This window comes from Lepisosteus oculatus, chromosome 2 (genome assembly GCF_040954835.1).
Source record: "Lepisosteus oculatus isolate fLepOcu1 chromosome 2, fLepOcu1.hap2, whole genome shotgun sequence".
Lineage (NCBI taxonomy): Eukaryota > Metazoa > Chordata > Actinopteri > Semionotiformes > Lepisosteidae > Lepisosteus > Lepisosteus oculatus.
The window spans coordinates 23,210,864-23,232,583 of record NC_090697.1 but is presented as its reverse complement, the minus strand read 5'-3'; the positions used below and the strand labels follow the sequence as shown (position 1 = coordinate 23,232,583).

The following is a 21,720-nucleotide window of genomic DNA, read 5'->3' as shown; positions in this document are numbered from 1 at the left end:
TCAGCTACATGTTTTCATTCATTCTGTCTAGAAAGCGTTAACTCTGTTCACAGTAGCCCTAACCCTAATGCCAACCCTGATCCTAACCCTCTGGTTAGGATCAACTCCAACCAGCACTGTCATTACAACAGCCAGGCTGTTAAAGCCAAAGTATTAGGCCTGCTATCCATTTATATTAATCAACTTGCTTTGTCATTGTTACAATTTGACCTAACAACTGAATTTCAAGAAACAGTTGGATGTGACCCTTGCATCAATTACGACTACCAAATGGGCTAGAAGTGCCAAAGGGCCTCCTTTCATTTGTAAAGCTTCTTATTATAGATTTGCCAACTTAACTGTTGACAAGTGATCAACAAATTAGATTGTGTGACATTATTTTTTGTATTTTTTGTACATTGTCCAAGACAGAGAAAAATGTGAGATTATCCTGTGTTCAATAACTTATGTACTAATGCACGACCAAACATTTTGAGAACTCATAGTAGTAGTTATGGCTCTGGGATCTTTACCACTATACATGTAGGGGGCAAGACCATGCAAAGTAAATTAAAATTTGAGAAAAAAATGGGTTTGAGTTGCAGTAAGAATGATAATAAACAGGTACTGTACCTTATTTCTAAGCTGTCTAACGTATTTCAATGCATTATAAAAACTTGACAAAAATAGAACACATTTGCATAAAATTACATTTTGTCTGACAAAGTCCTGTCAGTTTTCCAAAACATATTTTGCTAATAAAGATGGTTCCATGCACAATGTAAAAATGTATTTTTACCAGGAGAAAGTGATCAAGGTATTAAAAGGTACAGAGTACATACTGTACTGTAATTCAATAATGTTAACAAAAAAAAGATCAAGAGATCAGGAGAGTTTCAAGATTGATTTTAACAATTTAGATCAAGGGTCTCCAATTCTGGTCCTGAAGAGATGATTTGCCTACACATTTCTTTCTGTATTTCTCTCCCCCTCTTCTTTTAACAACCCAAATCAGCTCATCACTCATTAAAGGGAACATTTTAAAGCTTTCTCAAAGGGATCTTTAAAAGCAGTGTTTTGAAGAGACAACCTACAGTACAGACACACTGACCCTCTAAGACCAGCAAAGGATTTCCGTGTTTCTGATTGATTAGTGACATAGTTTGATATCTTTATGTGCAAATGTAAGAAAGTTTACAAATTATGTGTGGTGAATTAGTCCATCAATATCATTAGGGTGCTTGTGACTAATTAATCCATGTGGGTAGCTTGATCCAGATTTCCACAACATTTTGTGTAAATAAACAAGTAATAGGTTTATTCCATGCTGAAAAAAAGAAGAAAGAGAACACAACGTTTCGGCCGTGGAGCCTTCTTCAGGTGTGAGAGAAACAGGGCAGTAGGCAAACTGTCTACTGCCTACTGCCCTGTCTCTCTCACACCTGAAGAAGGCTCCACGGCCGAAACGTTGTGTTCTCTTTCTTCTTTTTTTCAGCATTGAATAAACCTATTACTTGTTCCTTTGCAGCCTACGCATGCTGACGCAGCTACCCACCTCAACTACTTTTGTGTAAATAACCTCCTTTAGGTGTCAGTCTTAAAAACAATTTGCCTCCGTTTTAGCTTGTGTCTATGGTATGGTTTGTGGCTTTACATACATTGCAGGCAAAATATTCTAGATTTAGTTTCTCGTTTAAATAATATAGTCAGATCAGACAGTTTGTGAAATACCAATGTCAACTTTTCTCTTACTGTAATATCATATAATTGCTTGCATTAGCATAGTGCTTTTCATCACAAAGGATCTCAAAGGAGGTCACATGCACTACACTACATACATGATGTACCCACTTCATCCACCACTGAAGTGCAGCACCAACCTACATGGGTGACACACAGTAGCTACAGTATATTGTGCCATGAGCCCTACTACACAACAGGTCAGCTAGAGAAGTAATATTTCACTAATTGAATCAAGTGGAAGATTTAGAAAGGCCAGACCGTAAAAGCCCAAACATTAATTTAGCAAAGACCCTAGGGCCACCCCTAATTTTACAAACAGTGCCATGGAATCCTAAAAGACCATTAGAAAGTAAGAAAAGTTACAAACAAAGGAAGTCATTCAGCCCAACTTGCCTGTTTGGTAGTAAGTAGCTACTGTAAATGATCTAAGCATCTCATTGTGACGTTTCTTGTGAGAAGCCAAGGAATCAGACTCCACACATTGTTCCACACATTTGCATAATCTTTTGGTTAAAAATGTGCCTCCTGTTCCCAATTTTAAATGTTGCTCGTGTAGTTTCCACCCCTGCCCTCTGGTTTCACTGTTCTTTCTAAAAAAGTCACCTTCTTTAATGTTATCTTTGTCAAAGCCATCAAGGAGGTTGAATTTGGGTATTAGAATTGTAGTGTTCTCTGTTCAAGACCAAAAAGGTTTAGTTCCTTCCACATGTCAAGACAATCCCTTAAGCCCAGACAACCCTTTAACCCAGAATATATCTGGTTGGTTGTCTCTGAACTGGTTCCAGAATAGTAGTACAGTATCTCTTCCATAATGTGGTCACCAAAATGTATCACAGCCTTTTAAATAAGGCCTTACTAATGCATTATAGAGTTTGTAAATTTATCATTTCAAATCTACTTTTTCTACTTATTAATTATTAATTACTTCCCCACATTGTCCAGAAGATGTAAATAATGGGTAAAAATAAACACATAAATCTTTTTCATAAGTAGTCTCTTCCATTTTGTGCTGTATTTGTAGCTTGCATTTCTTCCACCTGCATTCAATAACTTGTAGCTGTCTACATTAAACATCATTTTGAATTACATCTATAACTTTATGAATTTCATATACTCCTTCTATAGTGTTTTTTAGTTCTTGTAATTTGGTATTTGGTATGTAAATTACAAAGAGCAGAAGTCTTAATACAGATCCCTGTGGTACTCCATTAATTACATCACCCCAACTTGAATATTTACCCCCTCATCTCTACCCGCTGTTTTCTATAGAATAATACATTTTCAATCCAAACACTCAAGAATCTCTGAATGTCTAATGCCTTCAATTTGAGAATTAATCATTTATAATAAACTTAAAATAATCAAAAGTTAAAATACAAATCTAAATCTAATAGTTTACCTAAATATAAAAAACACACCATACCAGATGCCATAAATGTATTAATTTATCACTTTTGTTTCTTGTTCAATTATCTCTAACAATATGATTTGACAAGCCCCACCTGCTCTAAATCAATGCCATCCATCCTAGCTTTAATTATAGGGCTCCCATCCTGGTACTGACCAGGTCAGTTCTGATGAGACCAGCCTACATGGTCATAACTCTTTTGTTATTCTGTATCAGTTTCATCTGGACAGAAGATTCATGTGGAGAAAAACCTAACTCACATTTCTACTAAATGTTCTGTTCAACACTGTCATTGAGCAGGAAAAGCCCCTTAAATTACAGGTGACCGACTCCGTGCAATCCAAAAACGAGTGCCAGGCTCATCTGTATTGGAGGCTCCCTGGCAGAGACAGCAGAGAACAGATTGCACGGAGCAGCAGAGAGAGCCAGCAGCCTTGTGGACCAGCAGAAGGGCCTACCTTTCCCAGTCCTGGGTTGTCCTTGACTTTGTTCACGGCTCGAAGCAGGCAAGGGGGGGCCGGCGGGGGGGAGATCTGCAGGATGCCACTGAAGTTGGTGGGGAAAAGAGGGGGGTCACACACATAGGAGGGGGAAGGACGATGCTGCTTCTTTTTCTTCGAGGACAAATTCAGCTTCTGGGCAGCTCTGGGAGATGGGAAAAAAGAGAAGGCTTTATTTATGGTACCGTCACTATGGAAATTTGTGCACTTGTCTGTTTTTAATTAGAAATTTGCTGCACTCCTGTACAGCAGCCTGCTGTAAGAAAACCAGTGGAATTATGTTTGAATCTCAAGAAAAACCTGTACATTAATAATGGCAAGTAAATACTTTTTTAGAGGGTTAAATTGTAAAAAGCAGGAAAAAAGAGTAAAATACAGTCGACTCGTCATATAACATAACATTTCATAACTGAAAGTTCACACAGTACAGTTGGTACAATACTTTACTACATTAAAATCTAATGGCTCACTATTATAGTCACCTATAATTAGGTACCTGTAATTTTAATTTTTTCTACTTTGATGTTTTCCTTAACATTTTAAGTAAGGATTTAGCGGACCTCAGCACAAGCCATCTTACAATATGAACTTTTTGATTGCAATGATGTCGGAAAAATAATCTGCAAATTGATTTCCCTGGGAAAGAGTGGGGTGATATATCTGGTTGTGTGCAGGCAATCATATGGTAAAGATCTTCTGTGAAGTAACACAAAGGTTTCCTGTCAAATGAAGCATGAAAACGTAGTAAGTTCACCAGTAGCTTCTGAGGTACAGTAAGAAGATAGTTTTAAATTGAGTCTCTAGAGCACTTCCCCCTGTCAAAGGGTGCAAGATTAAGAAACCTGAATGGCAGAGACAGTTAGCACTGAGACACCACAGGAATCTCCAAGAATGAGATAACGATGAGAACGGAGAAGAACAGCACAAGCTGATTATGAACCAGCCTCCACCGGGGTATAAACACAGATTCCCAGAGCTGTTTCATTTGTACCCTGATCTAGATTTGAGCCCAAAGGCAAAGATTGTACAGGAATTGTTTCAGGCAGACATTAGCTTTAATTTGTGTCTCAGAGAAACTTTCCATATAAATTATTTTACTAGTTTAATCATTTAAATCTTTCATTTTACTAACCATTTATAGTCCCACAAAGCAAATGCGTGAGAGGTTATTAAATCAGAATTACCTATTTCTTTTATTCTTTCTAAAACATCTGCAGGGCTTGAGCCATTAATGTACCACAAGCCTTGGCTGGTATGCAGGATCTTGCTTTTAAACAGCATTTATTTCTGGACTCATTGCTTTAAATGATTTCAGTATGCAGAACTTTGCAAGAATACCATTTAAAAAATGAATTAAATATTCTTTCTCAGACAGGATACATATCTCAACATGCAAAAAAGCAAATAAGTTAATCCATTAAAACAATCTACAATACTTTATCATAGGACACTCTTACTGCAGATAGTGTGTCTATTGTGGTGTGAAAAACAAAGAGTAACAATCAGTAAATTAGGAAAGGAGGGAACCTTTTAACAATAACAGCACAAAAGGGAAGTAAACATGTAATTATTCTAGTGCATTATCCATTATTTCAGGCAGTTGGAATGGGAAATAACTCAATCTGTTACAAAGCTATTTTAAGCCGGAAGACACACGACCTTAGTACTATAGACATGTACTGTATAAAGGGCAATCACAATCTATTGTCACCTGTACTCTTCCTGAGTGTCCACGGCTGGACTAAATAGTGCTTAAAAACAGACAAGCCCTTCTGTTGAAGAGCTATTTGAACATTTCAGTTGAAACTACTACTTTAGGTGCTACTCTAAACAAAATCAGGCATTTATTCTTGACTAATATGAGTGAAGAAAGGGTTACACATCTAGAGAGTTTAACTGAATCACAGGAGGACTGTTTTTTAATAACTAGAGGTGAAAATGGTAGAGGTGATTTGCTGGAGCTGGCAGTCTGAAACAAGGGGTTAACGTTTTGCGTGAATATCTCAAATCTCTAATGTTACCTAGTGGAGTGATATAGTAGAGAAAGTAATTTTACTGACGTACAGAAGTTTCAGAAAGATCTTGCTTTTATAATTAGCTTGCTGTTTCATTTCAGGAACATAAATTAATTTCCTCAAGAATACATGACTTCTGGGCAAAATGAAAATGAATACCAAATACATTAATAATTTAAAATATTTGATGCATCCATATAAAATTATTTTTTCCATAGAAAAAAAGTAACGACATATATATTAAAAAGTGGATTTCTGTGGATAAATATACATTTACACTACTTTTTTTATTAAAATACAAAAATCCATTCATTTTCATTAACCACTTAGTCCGATTCTGAATTCAAGGCAGGATACACTCTGAGTGGAACACCAGTCCATTTTAAGGACTCCAATTTCAGACACCAATTAGCTGAGACCGGTGATTCCCTGCCCTGGTCTTTAAAGACCACTGTCTCTTCTGGTCTTTGCTCCACTTGAGCTCTAAATCACAGATTCATTGATATTAGTTTTCCATTTGGGTCATATTTTTATATTTGCTTTCAGCTCTCAAAAACCCATGAGCAGTTTGTAATAGGTATCTATGTCTGAGTACTTGAACTGTCCTAATAGAAATGTGTTGGGCCTTGTAATCTAGCCCCACTTCTCCTGAAAATGTAGCTATTTAGCTAATCTGCATCACTTCCACCAATGCTAAGATGTGGCAAACTATGCCAACTGGAAATAAAGCATTGTACTATTAATGAATCAGAATTGTTAGCTCTGAAAAAATAAAAAAAATAGTCTTTTTGTGACATGCCTCATAAGATCCTACATGATATTGTCTCATTATCTTCCAATGCTGCTGGCACCTGGAAAAATGTCATACTGTATATTGCATGTGAGTATGCAGTATAGTAGCTGTATTGATGTACCACCTTCCAATGCAGTATATGCTGTGCAATAACTTCCTTAATGTGGCTTATAATAGAATCCATCCCCATTTTATCTGCTGAAGCAATCTTAGTGAAGCACCTTGCTCAAGGTGAGAACTGCAGCAACCCACCCCACCCAGGCTTTGCTCCCATGACCCCCGAGACTGAAGCCCTAACCACTAAGCCACACTGCTGCCAATAACAGAGAAAATAATAAAAGCTTCCCTCTGCACTTCCACAGTTCACTACATTCCTGCAATGCACATAGAGTTTTACCCTGCAGTTCTTAACTTACAGCATTGCTTGTTTTTTAAGAGGAAATCCTAAATCTCCTGCGCAACGCAGTACCTATGGATTTGTTTAAGAGCGTAACAGCTGAAAAAAGAAATTGTTCTCCAGCTTCTCTTCATTTTACAGATCTAATGCTTTTAAACAGCTTTCATTGCTCTGTCAACATCACAGGGTAATCCCTAAATGTAATCTCATGTGCACCACACAGAAAAAAGTACTGTATATGTCTTAAGTGGCATATTGTATACTGTATGATATGTATGACTTTTGTTTTAATGACCAGATAGTTCATGCAGTACATCTATGAAATATACATTTTGGCATTTAGGCACAAATGTACTATGTGTATGAAAACACAGAATATCTGGGTAAAATATTCTTAGACATACAGTACATAGGCATGTCACTTTTCTTATTTGTGCAAGAGTGCTTTAGACCTCAATGCAAATTATATTTTGGTTCACAATCTGTACAACGATTTTGAGAGTCTCCCTAATAACTGCCATTGTAATATCTTTATTTCTATATTTTCATATCACCTTGGATGAAACATTAACAGCCTCACAGTGCCAACTGGGATCATGCAAGGGTCATTAATAAGAGACAAATTCAACTTTCAGATGAAAAAACGAATCACAGACATCTTAGAAAAATTAGGCCTGTATGACAACTAAGTGCTTGTTGCAGACAATATAGAGTACTTTAGCATTTAAATTAAGACCACATGGAAGAAATGAGTTAAATTAATCTAAACCGAGGCACTCTACCAGGGAGCCCTAGATCAAGTGCAGTTCAATTGACTTCCATAATGTATTGATTTGTCCAGTGCTCATCTTAACAGAGTGACCTTATCACAGCAACCCTTGAGTGGTCACTTACAGGCATACCACAGGCCCATCTGAGACATCTAGAGAGCCACTGCACAATCAGGGATTAGACCAACTCAATTGGTCTGGGGGTATATGTATCGATTCCATTGGGCTCCTCAAGCAGAATAAATCAAGAGTGAGATATGGGTAAATAATGCTGCTGGTGCAAGATCAACCAAAGACCCAGGAGACTACAGTACATAGAACTGGGACTTTGAGTTACTTTTCTATTGTCTGAAAGAAAGAGTCATCAAGAACAAACCCCTCCGCATTCACGGAAAATTAAGTGGTCTAATGCATTAATCACTGCCACATAGAATCAATCAAATGTCTTTCAACTGTACATATTAAGTAGCCTATATTTTAAAATGCCCCAATTTGTATCATGTCCTCTCTCCCTATGGAATTTGTCCATAGACCAGTGGTTCAGAAAAAAACATTGACAAAACAAAACTAGCCAAGTGAGATACCCCTACCACCTCCTGTAGATGGGATAGTTTACAGCATATATTTCCCATATGGAATATAAAATCAGTGGGCTTATTTTACCAATTTATGGACTACTGGTCCAATATCATTTAATTACAATAGTTAATTATAGTTTAATATTGAGTTATGCTTGTTATTCTTGATTTACCATTTACTTTCCTGAGCAAGACTAAAAAACAAAGCTCTTCCTATGTTCAGTTCTAAGATACACCTATACATGTAGTGCTTGTACACTACTAAATTTGGTTTGACAAATTTACTGAGTTGCTAACTGTTCTCATAGCAATGTGGAGACACCACAAAACATATTAATAACGCACTTTATTTCTTAAAATATTTCAGAGATACTATCATAAATTTAAGTTACAGGGACTTGAAGGACTGAAATAGCTTCTTAGGGTCACATATAGAAAAAGAGTGACTAACATGACACTTTCTACTATCGTTGAAAGTACCTTGATTTCACCATACATGACCAGATATCTCCTGAGACAACATTTGCCCAACATGCCAGAGAGTATGTAGATCCCAAAATGGGTATCAGTCATTTTTGGGTTCATGGAAGACAATCATCTTTGACCTCAAGGGATAGCCACTGAATAAATCAGTGATCGAAAGTAGCTCACTGAACGTTGTATGGAATTCTTCACAGAAAATGCTTCCATTCTGTAAGGAAACCACACAAACAAAAGGAAAACTACAATCAGATGTTGACTGCCTTGAGAAATAACTTGCTATTGGCGAAAAATAATGCAGAAAAAGCTTTTCGAAGGACTAGTTTTTAGTAGAGTGCTTTAAAAACATTGTGAAAAACACTCAACTCCCCAAAGGTGATAAGAGTGTTTCCAGTCCCCATGCTAGAGATATACACTTCTCATATCAGTACTCCCAATTACACTACTAGCCATCAGGTTAATCTGTGAGGAGGCTCAAGGCTTCTTTATCTATGTGCAGCACCAGAAACCTTAATCTGTGCACAACACTGCAAAGTTTAGACACTGCTGTTCTTACAGATATGTGTGTGTGTATAAAGTTTTAAAACGGTAGCAGTGAAGAAATTGATTCATCATAAAACCCCAAAATATTTCTGGATTCATTTATTTGCTGTTAACCTTATTAAAAATGTTATTAATTTATGAAAAAAGGGCATTTCTTTGTTTTTCAGTTTGGGTTAGAATGCCTTTTTGTGTGTCTCTAAGGCCTGGTGATATTTTCAGACCAGTGACACTACATTTTACATGTATCCCATTTATTTCTAATTAGAAAAGAAACTCAAACATTGTGACTGTTAAACACAACTTTGCTACAAAGTTGTGGATTTCAAATTGAAGTAATAAATATGATATTAACTATAGAAACCTGAGCAGGCTGTCTTCTCCAGATCAAAGAATTCCCCAGTGTTTTGTGCTGACAATTTGTTTTCACCCTCATTATTCAAGCAGAAGGCATTTCAGAGTAGTTTTATGCTATTTTTTCATGTTTGCTGCAGGACTTCAGTTGCTGCTTCTAGAAATATTCTCCTTTATATGTGAAATAAATACTCCTTATTGCACTAATCAAGTAGAGGTAACACTGGGTCAGTCTGAAAATAGCCATTTATGCATTCAGACATCAGTCTGAGGCAAGAAAATATTTTTAGTTATTCCAACTGCAATTCTGTTACTTTGCTGAAATGATTCCTCTGTTGTATTGGAACACTGTATGATGCTCCAAAACAGAGAAAAGCTACCTTGCAGCAAGTACCCAACACATTCCTCCCATTCTTGTATTAAAAGGCAGAAAAGGGATAAAGACTAATTACCTCTTCCTCTATACTCGCCAGGTAATACTGGCCATAGAATAAAAGAAAAAATAAGCTTTGTGAAAAATAGATAAAATACAGATTAAGGCAGAGGCTGATTACTTACATTAGTCTCCTGTCCATCACCTCCTGAAATCCTAGTGCAGAGCCCTAATGATGTCCTGCACAGAGATCAGCAGGTTGCAAGTTTTGAGCCTGTGTTTCCAGAGAAGCTCCCATCTCCACAGGTTGCCTCGTGGAAGCCAGTTTTAAAATATCCCAGTGGACCCGCTCATATCTTTTTTTTTTATCCTTCCTGGTTACGTTAGCAGGGACGAACCTGTTCTGTGGCAACAGCATCCGACAGCCGAATACCACGCAGCGTGACTTCACTCAAGACTCGCATACCTGCTGCAGCTGCCTTCCACCTGCAGCAGCTGAGAGACAGCACACCGCTTCAACCTCAAAAACTCAGCAGATATCGGTGTTTGCTCCACCAAAGGGACTGCGCCAATCTCCCTCTCTCTCACTTTAGACTACTTGCAGGATCTTCGTTAACCCATTCCTGCACAGGCAAAAAAAAAAAACGAAGCTGTGCCACACTGCAGAAAAGACCCTCATTATTCTTATTAAGGACGCATTACAGGAACAAGCTGGTGACACCATTAGCTACTTGGCACCTGCTGCTGTTTTGTTAACAGCAGCATTTTCCAGGTACGTCAATGCGGCTCAAGGCGGTGCTTCTTCTGACGGGATCCTAAGCAGATTCTGGCAGCCTTTTAAGAAAGACTAAACCATTTGCTGGTAGGATGTATAAAGTTAATGCATTTCGGGAGCTGGTGGTTGAGAGAAAAAAAAACTGGCACCTAACCATAAGAGATGAGCCAGAACATAAGAAGGCACAGCACAGAGAGGGATCCCAGAGCTCAGTTCAATTAGTTTCTCTCTTGGGGAAACATGTTACAAATTCATGCGGTTAATAATACATACTGTGTAGTTATATCATTTTTAATGTCTGTGTTTTATGTCATCTGACTGCAACATAATCTTAAAAGAGCACAGTATCACCTCATGCGGAATAAATCTGATTTCATGGACAACCCATCACAAGATCTCATTTACATGGTCTTCCATCCCTTGTCAATAATGGAAATGCTTAATTTTTTTCACTATCATTAACTGAGCAGCCTTTTTCTTTCTTTGAAAGCTACAATATGCTTTCACCCAGCACTGTGATGCGCTCTCGACTGGCCTCACATGATCTGATGCAAGACTTTGTGTCTCTGAGGGGAGCAGTGTGTGAATCACTAAATATTTGTGCTAATAGGCTACAGCTAATTTCTGACTTTGGCTTTTAACTATTTTAATAAAAGCACTAAAATATCTTTATGACGTAAGTATGTTAGAGTGTTTTATTTTAGGAAAGCATGAGGTAAGTGGTTCAATGACAGATGTTTTGGTGTTTTATTTGGTCAAGTCGAATATCCTTCAGAATGCACCGTACTTAAATTTCACACTGAAATAACACACTGTGGTAATTGTACAACTGCTGTGCACCCGGTTATGTGTTATTGCAGTTCACAAATGATGTTTTTCTATTCTAACTCACCAGTCTGCTGATTTTCTAAAGAAAAAAAATCTCGATGTTATGTCCAAAGAAGCAGTCTCACGGGAGAGTTAAAAAAACACTAATAGTAGGATATGTTTTGAGAATGCAAAAAATGTGTCTGCACTGTCAGATGTCTTCTCTTCAAAACCTGCTTAATTAGCCCACTTTTTCTTAGTCTTGAGCTCCCGTGTTTTGCATGTGACATATTCAGTTATAGCCTTTTGTTTTTCTTTAAAAAAAAATACTTATAACAGACACAGAGCAACATGGCCAGCACCTCTTCGCTATCCTGCATATACTGTATATTTGCATTTTAACCCCAAGTAGTTTTCTTGACCTGCTTGGTGTCCAGGTGTTCTCCACCATAGCTGCAAATACTGCTCTGTGTTCTCCCACAGTCAATGCTGTGGACCCCCCGGGAGACAAACAAAAATTCCCACTTGCAAACAAAAATTCTCTCACTGTGCCCAACTTTCTGTCATTAGTGGACCTCCTCTGACAGTTCGGTGTGAATGTGTTGACATACTGTTCTGATACAGCACATTTTTGTTATCAATAATAAGGGTGGCAGGCTCAATGCAGGCATGTGCTTCATTTGCATTGGTTGGGCAATCAGCCTATAAAGCAACCCAAGGAAGGCAGCCAAAAAATAACTAAATGCTGAGGCAGTCTCTGACTGATGTCTTGATTCATAAACATGCTAGATTTTGTATTATGCCTTTATGTCTAAATTAATATACCTAATGGCTTTAAAATGGAACCCCCCCATCTTTTGGTTTGTGCCAGAGAGAACACAATAGCATTTAACCATCCACACAATGGGCAACAGAGCAGATGGGCACCAGTTCAACACCTGGGAAGATTGGCCAGGGGCCACTTATGAGGTAGTTTGCTCCCCTGCAATGAAACTGGGGCAGTGCTGGGGTATTTGGTGGTGCAGGCACAGTTTGCCGTTCGGCTTCGCATAAATCCCAGATGAATGTACAGGAATAACTGAGGGAGTGTGTAAGGCTGCACTTAGGGAGATGGGTATTAACAGAAATAAATCAGCAGACCAGCAGAGCAGGCAGTTAAGTGAGCTTGGCCTCTAGTAAGGAGAGTATTCAGTAAAGAATGACCATCTGTGACTTAAAAAAATTAACTACTCACACATTCCTAGACAAGAGTCTGTGTCGATATCTCTTTGTTTCAGCATTCCACTCTTACATTAAGAAAATACACAAGTCTAACCAATGGAGATACTGAAAAGAAAAAAAAATCAACTGTGTAATTTTTCTTCTTTTAACTTTTCTTCACTAAAGTAAATAAATAATAAACTAACAATAAGACTATTAAAAAATCAAGGGACTGCAGCAATATTATGAATACAAATTTCCTGCTGTGATAAAGAGGTTCTGAATAATTAAAGAAATAAATTAAGCTTATCGGGTTTGCAGTTGGATATACTGTATATACTAAGAGGCGGCAAAAGCATAACAAATACTGTTGGTTCCAATGCTCATTTGTTGTGTTTTTAATGCCTCTCATATATAATGGATGTTAATAGAGAAATGCCTGCAAATCGTTCTCAACCTAATACTATTATGCCTTATAACATTCAGATTTCTACATAATGTTAATTAGTGTATTTTAAAAAGATTCAGCAAAAGTGTATGCAAATATACATTTTGAAATATTTAGCTCCATACAACATGCCAGAAATTTCTCTGTGGGCTGATTAAGAAATCCTGGTGGACAGTGTAAGCATTTTTTTATAGTGTCACACTGAGATTGTTTTTTCTTTTCTCGATCAAGAGCAGCAAATGCAGCAAGTGAACAGAAGGAACTAAAGAAAAGCAGAAAAAAACATAGCCAATCAAAAACAAATACTTTCCAAAACTTTCTTCTGCAAGATGAAAAATCACTGTGCCTCATCAGTTCTTCATTCCCAAACTGGCCAACAAAGCTGTTTGCACAAAGTGCAGTTTGAGCTGTACTGGCCAGGCTTTGCTGGTTTGACCATAGACTCCCATTAGTTGACTGTGACTGGGATTCCCGAAGAAGCAGCACCCAGCTAGTGAAGCCCCCCTAAGCAGCAGTGCCCAATTGGTAAAGTGCCCCCTAAGAAACAATGTCCAACTGGTGAAACATACTTAAGAAGCTGTGCCCAATGGGAGAAATGCCCCCTGAGCAGCAGTGCCCAAGTGTATAACAGTCTGTTAGTCACAAATCCTTAAGTCTTTACACACTGTGAACCACCAGATCCTCCTCAACACTGCTGGCACTGCCCTGAGCTGTTGAACATCCTACTTTTCACAAAGGTCCTACCAAGTGTTACGGAGAGATATGAGTTCTGCATCACAGGGGTCCTAAAGAGCTGTGTCCTGACTCTCTCTTTTCTGTACACCAGGTCTTGTGGGTCCATCATACCCTCACATGGCTTCTTGTTTCATTTTTATACTGATGAACTAACACTAACCCTAACCCTAACCCATGTGTCCACTGTCAACTCTGTCTTTCACACCCTTTCATACACAGGTCTCCTCCCATATCACAGACATCTTCTCCTGGATAACTGACCACCATCTTCAGCTGAGCCTCTCTCACTCTGATCTAATCCAGATCCTGGCCAGGCCTTCGCTTACAGTAATTGTGAGAACTCTCTACTGACCTGGGCAAAGCTAAAATGAACCCCATCAAGACTGCCAAGAGCCTTGGTGTTGTTATTAATAACAACCACATGTCACACCTTACACGTCATCTGTGACCCACTCTTGCAGATTCTTTCTGTATCGAGAAGATTCGCCCATTACTGACCACGTACTCGATTCATGAGAAGACACTAGTCATCTCATGCTTGGACTACTACATGTTGCCTCTAGCAGAAACCCCTACATGTACATACTGGCTTGCTCCAGCTCATACAGAAAGCTGCTGTCCATATAGCATTCAACCTCCTAAAACCATGATTCTCCCCTCTTCATCCTTCTAACATTGGCTTATGTTCACAACCCTCATCAGATACAATAACCCTAGTGCAACCCTACAGGGCTATATCCAGTGAAATCAAATCAGCAGTGTGTTTTTATAAGATTTGGAGTGTACAACTGCTCAATGTTCACTGTACCACATTCGACTCCAGTGCCCAAGTTCCTCTCTTCATCCTCTGAGCCCCGGGAGTGAATCTGAATCATTTATTGCATTGCCAGGCTAAGCATGATGTGCGATTCCTCTCACTGAGCCACGTGATTTAGTGAATCTTAATGAAGGATACATCCGAGGACTCGATACCTGGGTAATTTGATTTACTGAAATGACCTGTTCAAAAGGAATGGATTGTTTGCGAACTGCACAGTTCGGTTTTCCAATGTGATTCGTGGTTCAAGTAGAGCTGTTACTTCCTGGATTATCGAAGAGCCCAGGATGTTTTCCTCTAAGGTTACTGCATGGGCACACTTACACACAGCTTAGGGGGAACACAGCTTGTCACTAAATCCCATTTACTCACTATGCCCTTATTTTACTACATCCTGTCTGTCAAGCAGTGCTGAAACTCCTCAGCAATATGCAGCATCTTAGCACTTAATTAATTCTGCACTTACTTGTTTTGTGGTTTTATTATTATTTTACCTTCTGTTGCATGCAGTTGGATGTAATTGTATATCACTTTGAATAAAAGAGACTGTTAAAAGGATAGATGTAAATGTAATAATCAAGCTACTCCCTGTGAAGTAGTACACAACTTGTCAAGTGCAAGTGAGACCAGGAGCTAGCCTGGGTCTCTTCAGTTTATCACACAGTGCTGGGTGCCTGCAAGCTTTCAGTAAAGTCTGTAAACATAAAGTAGCAATGCAAGAAAAGTAGTTTTATGAACTAAACTATTTCAACCATTTTAACAGTACAACCAGGCTTGGTGTTGGCACACCAAACTCTGTTTTGTGTTCTCAATTTTAAATGCATTTCTCTATTTCCTTTGGTGTTGTCTGGTTCTTGGTTCATGTTGCACTCCCATGGACGTACTGGATCAAAGACTTTCAATATCTGTACATGCAGGTTCCCTTGTTGTCCTCTCTACTCAAGAATAAAAGGATGCATCTGTTAGCCTGTCAGTGTAGGACATTTATGTAAGCCTGGGAAAGTACTGTATTTGAATGCTCTTGTTTGGACTGATTCCAGAACCGCAAGACTCACTCCCCCTCCTGCTTGTGCTAACTCTCCAGCAGAGCTCTTTGGAGCTCGAAGCATGTGAAATAATTAATGGTTCTGATAGTGGGGTGTAGCAACAATTAGAATAGTGACCACACAGATCCTGATTCCCAGGATCTGTGGTGGCACACTAACCTGCTTTTTAAGACTTATTCAAACATCAGCCCTTTATACTGAAATTCCTAGCCATTTTATATATAATGTTTACCCCCCCTAACATTATGGAATATGAATTTATTTAAGAAAAAAAATATTTTTCAGTGAATATGGACTGTGTTAGAACATGACATGAAATATGAAACATTTTTTCAGCTTTAGAGATGAATGAATTAGGTGCTCCAACACCTCAACTTGGGCAAGTTGGCTTTAAAAATCCACTGAAAACCAATTAAAACTCTCAACATCCAGAAGTACATAAGGTCAGTAATTCAGTTCAGCTCCAAAAGTGTTATATTTGTAGGTGATGGTTTAATTGTGCCATTAGACAAGACTTGAATTAACCTCTCTTGCTGCCTGATCATAGCCACTAGATCACCCTTCCTTGTCAACTAGTGACCCTTAAAGCCCATGCTCTGTACTTCAGCAAGCCTGTTTATCGGGAAGAGTAAATGAAGACTTATTGTTCCTCAACTTTGCTGCAAGGGGGATGCGGTGTGGGGACAGAATTGCAAGAAAGCCTGTGGGAATGGCCTCAGTGCCCAGTCATCTATAGAGTCTGGGAGCTGCTAGTGTCACGTCTGATAAATTTCAGCATGGTCTCAGGAACTCCGTCTTACTTCAGTGCTTTCACACAGCTCATAAATACTTTATGAGTCATATCCTATCTATCAATACATATTGTTGCAAGGAAAAATTGTCAGCTATTTCACAATTCAAGGAGTGAGAGAGGGAGAAATACTGTATATATATATATGTGTGTGTGTGTGTCAGGCCTTCACATTTTTTAAAACAAAAATATTTACTATTTTAATTACTGGCCAAGCACTTGGAATTTTTAGTTCAACGATTTTCTAGGTCTTAAGAAATTTATGATGAAATTTACAGAGGTTTTAAACCAGTAATGGCTTATATCCATAGTAAAAGATATCCACTATATCCATAGTGAAATGTTTGAATATTTAAATTTCTAACTAAAATGCTCTGATTAGTATAGTATGCCCTAAAAAAACAATAATACTGTATCCAAACCTGACCAAACACTGCCCTATTTATCAAGCCAAAATGCTTCATCACAGAACTTCAAAGACTGACAGCTGCAATTAGGGATGCTATAAACACGGCAAATTCACAACCCAGTGCTATAGCTGCGTGATGAAATACTGGGATTTGGCATGGATAGAGGGGTTACTCCATCACATTAGAAATTACTTATTAATTCCTAATAGGCACACAGCCACATACAGCCATGCTCCATGAGGGCTAAAGAGTCTTATGTTTTTATAGTTCAAGTAGGTAGCTGTGTCAGTATCAAAGGCTGCAAAGGAACAAGTAAAGGTTTATTCCGTGCTGAAAAGAGAAGAAAAGAAACACAACACCCGAAAAAGGCTCCACAGCAGAAACGTTGTTCCCTTTCTTTTCTGCATTGAATAAACCTTTACTTGTTCCCTTACGTTTTTATTTAACTTATTTTCATGTGAATCCGATTGAGCTGTCTTCCTAATTGGAACAATGAAACCCTTTTCCCAGTCTGGAAATCATCTAGGGCTTTCGAAGAGACCTGTAACAATTGCTGGATTAGTGCCCTTGAAGACTCGAGCTGAAGAACTGAGTCTAATGTGTTTATTTGCCTTGGCGAAAGGAAGAAAACCTGAAGTAAAAGAAGATGGGCATGCTTACGGGACTCTGGCTTGTAGCTGTGAGTGAGTACTAATTTCAATATCACTCTTTATTAATATCTTTCCAGCCAAAGAGAACAGGGAAGCTTTCGCTGAATAAAAAGACTCCCTGTGAGTTACTGTGCAAGAATGGGGCTGGCTGTAGCTCCCTACTGTCACCTGCAGTATATCATTTGTTGCAAAATGAATTTGTTACAACACAGTGTTGCTCTTTCAGATACACTGGAGTAAAGGCTACAGTTTTTACTGTACGTCCTCTTCCAGACCTAAGTCTTAATATCATCAGAGGGTTGATACCGTCATTGGTTTCTGTTTTAACTTGTTTTAATTAGTGTCAATTCAACTAAAATGGTATTATAAAATACCTGTGCTTCAACAAAGTGGCTTATTTTGTGTAACCTACAGTACTTACTAAAATGAATTGTTTCTAGGTGGAAGAAAGCCCTGTAAGCGTAACCGTTTTTATAATTTTGACCATTGTGGCCACATTGCTTCTGCAGCCTCTGTGAAACAGCTTTTCACTCAATTATTTTCAAAAACATTTTTAACTAGAAATAATTGCAACAAATAGCACATACTATTACCATGTTCTGTCACTGCTTTCTTAATTGCTGCTTTATTAATAAAATGAAAATGATAAATCAGTCTATTTGTTATGTAAAATACAATAGGTTTTACAGGGCCTATTTAAATGAATTTACAAGGACACTTAAAATAGTCACTATCTTTGGTGGAACACACAGAAAAATAATGAAAAGGTTTCATAGTAATTTTTCTACTTATTTTTCAATAGTTTTTTTTTTAAATCCCAAATCTGAGTTTCAGTAATCTATAAAGGCATAACGGATTAACATGTAATCACAGGTATAAACTGAATAAAATGCAAATCTTCTGATCATGAAGCAATGTTTTTCTCTAAAATAATGCACAACCCCAAACCATTGTACGACCCCACAGATTTCAAAAAGACTCAATATTTCCCAGACTGACAACCTCGCAAATATACTCACAGCTCTTTCTGAATCATTTTCATAACACACTATCTTTTTCACTTTCATTCTCTGCTCTCTAAATTCCATTTTTGCCAGATATTTTGCAGGTGTTTCATCCAGATTTCCACATTAGGGTGCAAAATTGACTGTTAATACTAACAGTCACAGTAGTATTCTAGGTGTCTGAGTAGAAATATTTCACTTACGGTATGCTATGGCTTGTGGAAGTGAAAGTACAGTAGCAACAGACTGATATCCAATAACAGAGGCTGGGGCTCTTGATAATGAGATTAATGTAGCCACTCCACTGGAGTAAATTATAGTCAATCCCTCTTAGAGGGGATAGTCTACATGATTGGAACATGATTGGAGGTGCATCAAATGATATCTGTTTTAGACCAAATAAAGTCACGCAGTTTTAAGGAGACTTTGCTAGAAACACGTTCAAAGATAATGATTTTCATTTTTATTACATACCATGGAATTTACTGTTTTTTCACAAATGTGAAAGACTAATATTAATTTATCTTTTGAACATTATTACAATACTTAGGCACTTGCATTGACTAAAAGTTACACAATAAAAACCATCTTCAGCTCTCTCACTATAACACATACAGTACACTGCAGTATGTTCATTGCCATAAGACTTACGGCACAATGCTTGGAGGAGAAAAAATGGGAAAGAAGGATCTGTTATAAGAGTGCATCCCATTCATTTCATCAATGCATATAAATGATCTCAGTTGTGACAGTTCCCTTTTATTAACCTCCAAATATGGACTCCCAAGTTCTCTTTTGGGGCCACCCTGCAGCTTGACTGTGCTGTGAGTGATGTTCAGAGTCTGAGAGAGTTCTGAAAGGAGGCAGGCAGCTTTAGAAGAGGCTGTTAACAAACAACGCATTTTACGATGGTTTTCAAACAGGAACAAAAACCAGTCCCCAAGCTCACGCTGAAGTACTCAGACGTGAACACCTGTTCATACAAAGGCTTGTAGCTGGGGAGAGTTATTCCCATCTGAAGGAGAAAGCCTTGCCTTGTAATGCAGGCAACAGAATGCTTTAGCAGGTAACAACTGTAAATTCTCAGACGAATTAATAGCACTATTCCTCAAATTTATTAAGCCATTTTTATTTCTCTTAGGACAGTGAAATGCAGTTTTTGTGAAATCCTTGGTGCGCTGTCTTCTATGAATTCAGATAAAAAGCACCACATTTATGCAGATGACTCACTCCTACGTTATTCCTGTGCTAAGAAAAAAAATAGACATTTTGAATGACACTTTTTGCCTGTGCAGTTTGAATGCAAATGAGCCCAAAATAATCTCATGTACAGTACATTCTGTTTTGTGCTGTGGATAACGCTACCTGCAACTGCAGGAGATTTCCATTGTTCTGGAGTGAAGTCATACTGCCCAATATTATCCAATACCTACTGCCGTGGAGTTAAGCTGGAAAACGAAATGCCAAAGTTGTGACATTTTATCAGAAGATGGTCTAACCTCACCACAATACAAATCTTTTAATCTGTTTGAAAATAAAGCAACAAAAACAGCAAAATATGTGGCTTTTTCTAGCAACCTCTATAACACCATACCAAAGAAAAAGTGCTGGGTCCAATAGGCATTATCCACTGTAATGGCAGGGGTGTTGTCACAGACATTTGTGGTACAATGACATAAGCCCCTATAAGCATAAAAACATACAGATATAGCCTGCATATTACTGTACAGAGGCACAACAGTTATTTAAACAGAATTAACAGAGCTGGGAAGGAATGCCATTGAAATGATGTAGTTTTTTTAGCCACCCATGCATAACCTCTCCGATTCACTAATGGGTGAATGACCTAAAATGTTTTGGTGCCAACACCCATCAATGTTTTTAAATCTGTTTTGGTTTTCTTGTGTACACATCTTAAAATCAGTGCTAAGTTGTTATTTATATTAAGTCCCAAAGGACACTCCCATGAGAAAACAATGAGTCTTGTAGTTGTTTTAAAAAAAACAACATTTATAGTATTATGTTACCCAGTTATGACACAGTGGCTCAGTGGTTAGCATTGCTGCCTCTTTGTGTGGAGTTTGTATCCCCCATGTACCCATTACTTGCCAGGATAGTCTCCAGCTCTCCCAAGAACCTCTATTTGATTCAGTTAGAAAGAGGATGGATGCAACATACTTAAACAAACTACTCCCGCCTGCTTTTCCAGAAATCAGAGATGCGTCCCCTTTAGTCTCTGGGAAAGCCAAAGAAATGTATATAGCATAACTTCAGTATTTACAAAAAGGTCCAGCAAAGAAATTTGGTTGCCATATAGTAACAAATATCATAAAGGGTGAACTCAAGAGTCTTGGGACCAGATGACTATAGGAAAGATTAAACGGCAAGAAAGACCCATCCCTGTCACACCACTCCAGAAACCACCATGACTACTGTCTCCTCAATCTGATCTGCATAATGACTTTACTCTCTTATGTTGGGGCTCCATTGCTTCTCTGACAGATCAGAAAATAGGATCCAGCAGTAATTAGATAGGTTTGCTTTCAGGCTGAACACAACAATTTGAAGAGCCCCTTTGTAACCCCAGCATGTCAGAGTGCATTATTTTAAATTGGGTCTGAAGATTGCAGCAGCTGGAGGCCCTGGATCACAGACATACTCCCTCCACTTTGTTGTTTCAGACTTGAATTTATGGAAAAATCGAAAAGGTTTAATGTAGGTTTCTAAACCACTTAAACATACAAAATTAAATTCAGACTTTCAAGTGTAGCATCTCATATGTGTTTTCTTTTTCATGGATGGGATTGTAACTCCTTTTGTACAGTATTTACTAATGTACTGAAAATATACCCCAACCTCTGTAAATAACCTAATGCTCACACTATGAAAGAGTAGAATGACATTGAATTTGTGTTGGATTTAAGTATCCACAGGTTACCAGTTTAACAACTAAGCAGAAAATGAATATCCATGCTGTGCAGCTCAATGTAAGATCATATATTATTTCATGAGTAATATTCCATATAAATATATTTTTGAGAGAGAACTCCCAACTCTTCACAGCCATTCGGTATGATAACACTTTAAAAAACGAATTTAACTATGCCA

The 21,720-nt window shown here is 38.0% G+C and overlaps 1 protein-coding gene across 2 annotated transcripts in view; it reads right to left on the bottom strand.

Annotated features, from left to right (window-relative positions):
• kif26ba (kinesin family member 26Ba) overlaps nt 1–21,720 on the bottom strand; it is a 185,162-nt gene that overhangs the window by 54,505 nt on the left and 108,937 nt on the right. For both annotated transcript variants that reach the window (XM_015351854.2, XM_006626041.3), the window contains exon 5: nt 3,589–3,775. In XM_015351854.2, coding sequence (XP_015207340.1) covers nt 3,589–3,775 — 187 coding nt within the window. The remainder of the gene's footprint in view (nt 1–3,588; nt 3,776–21,720) is intronic.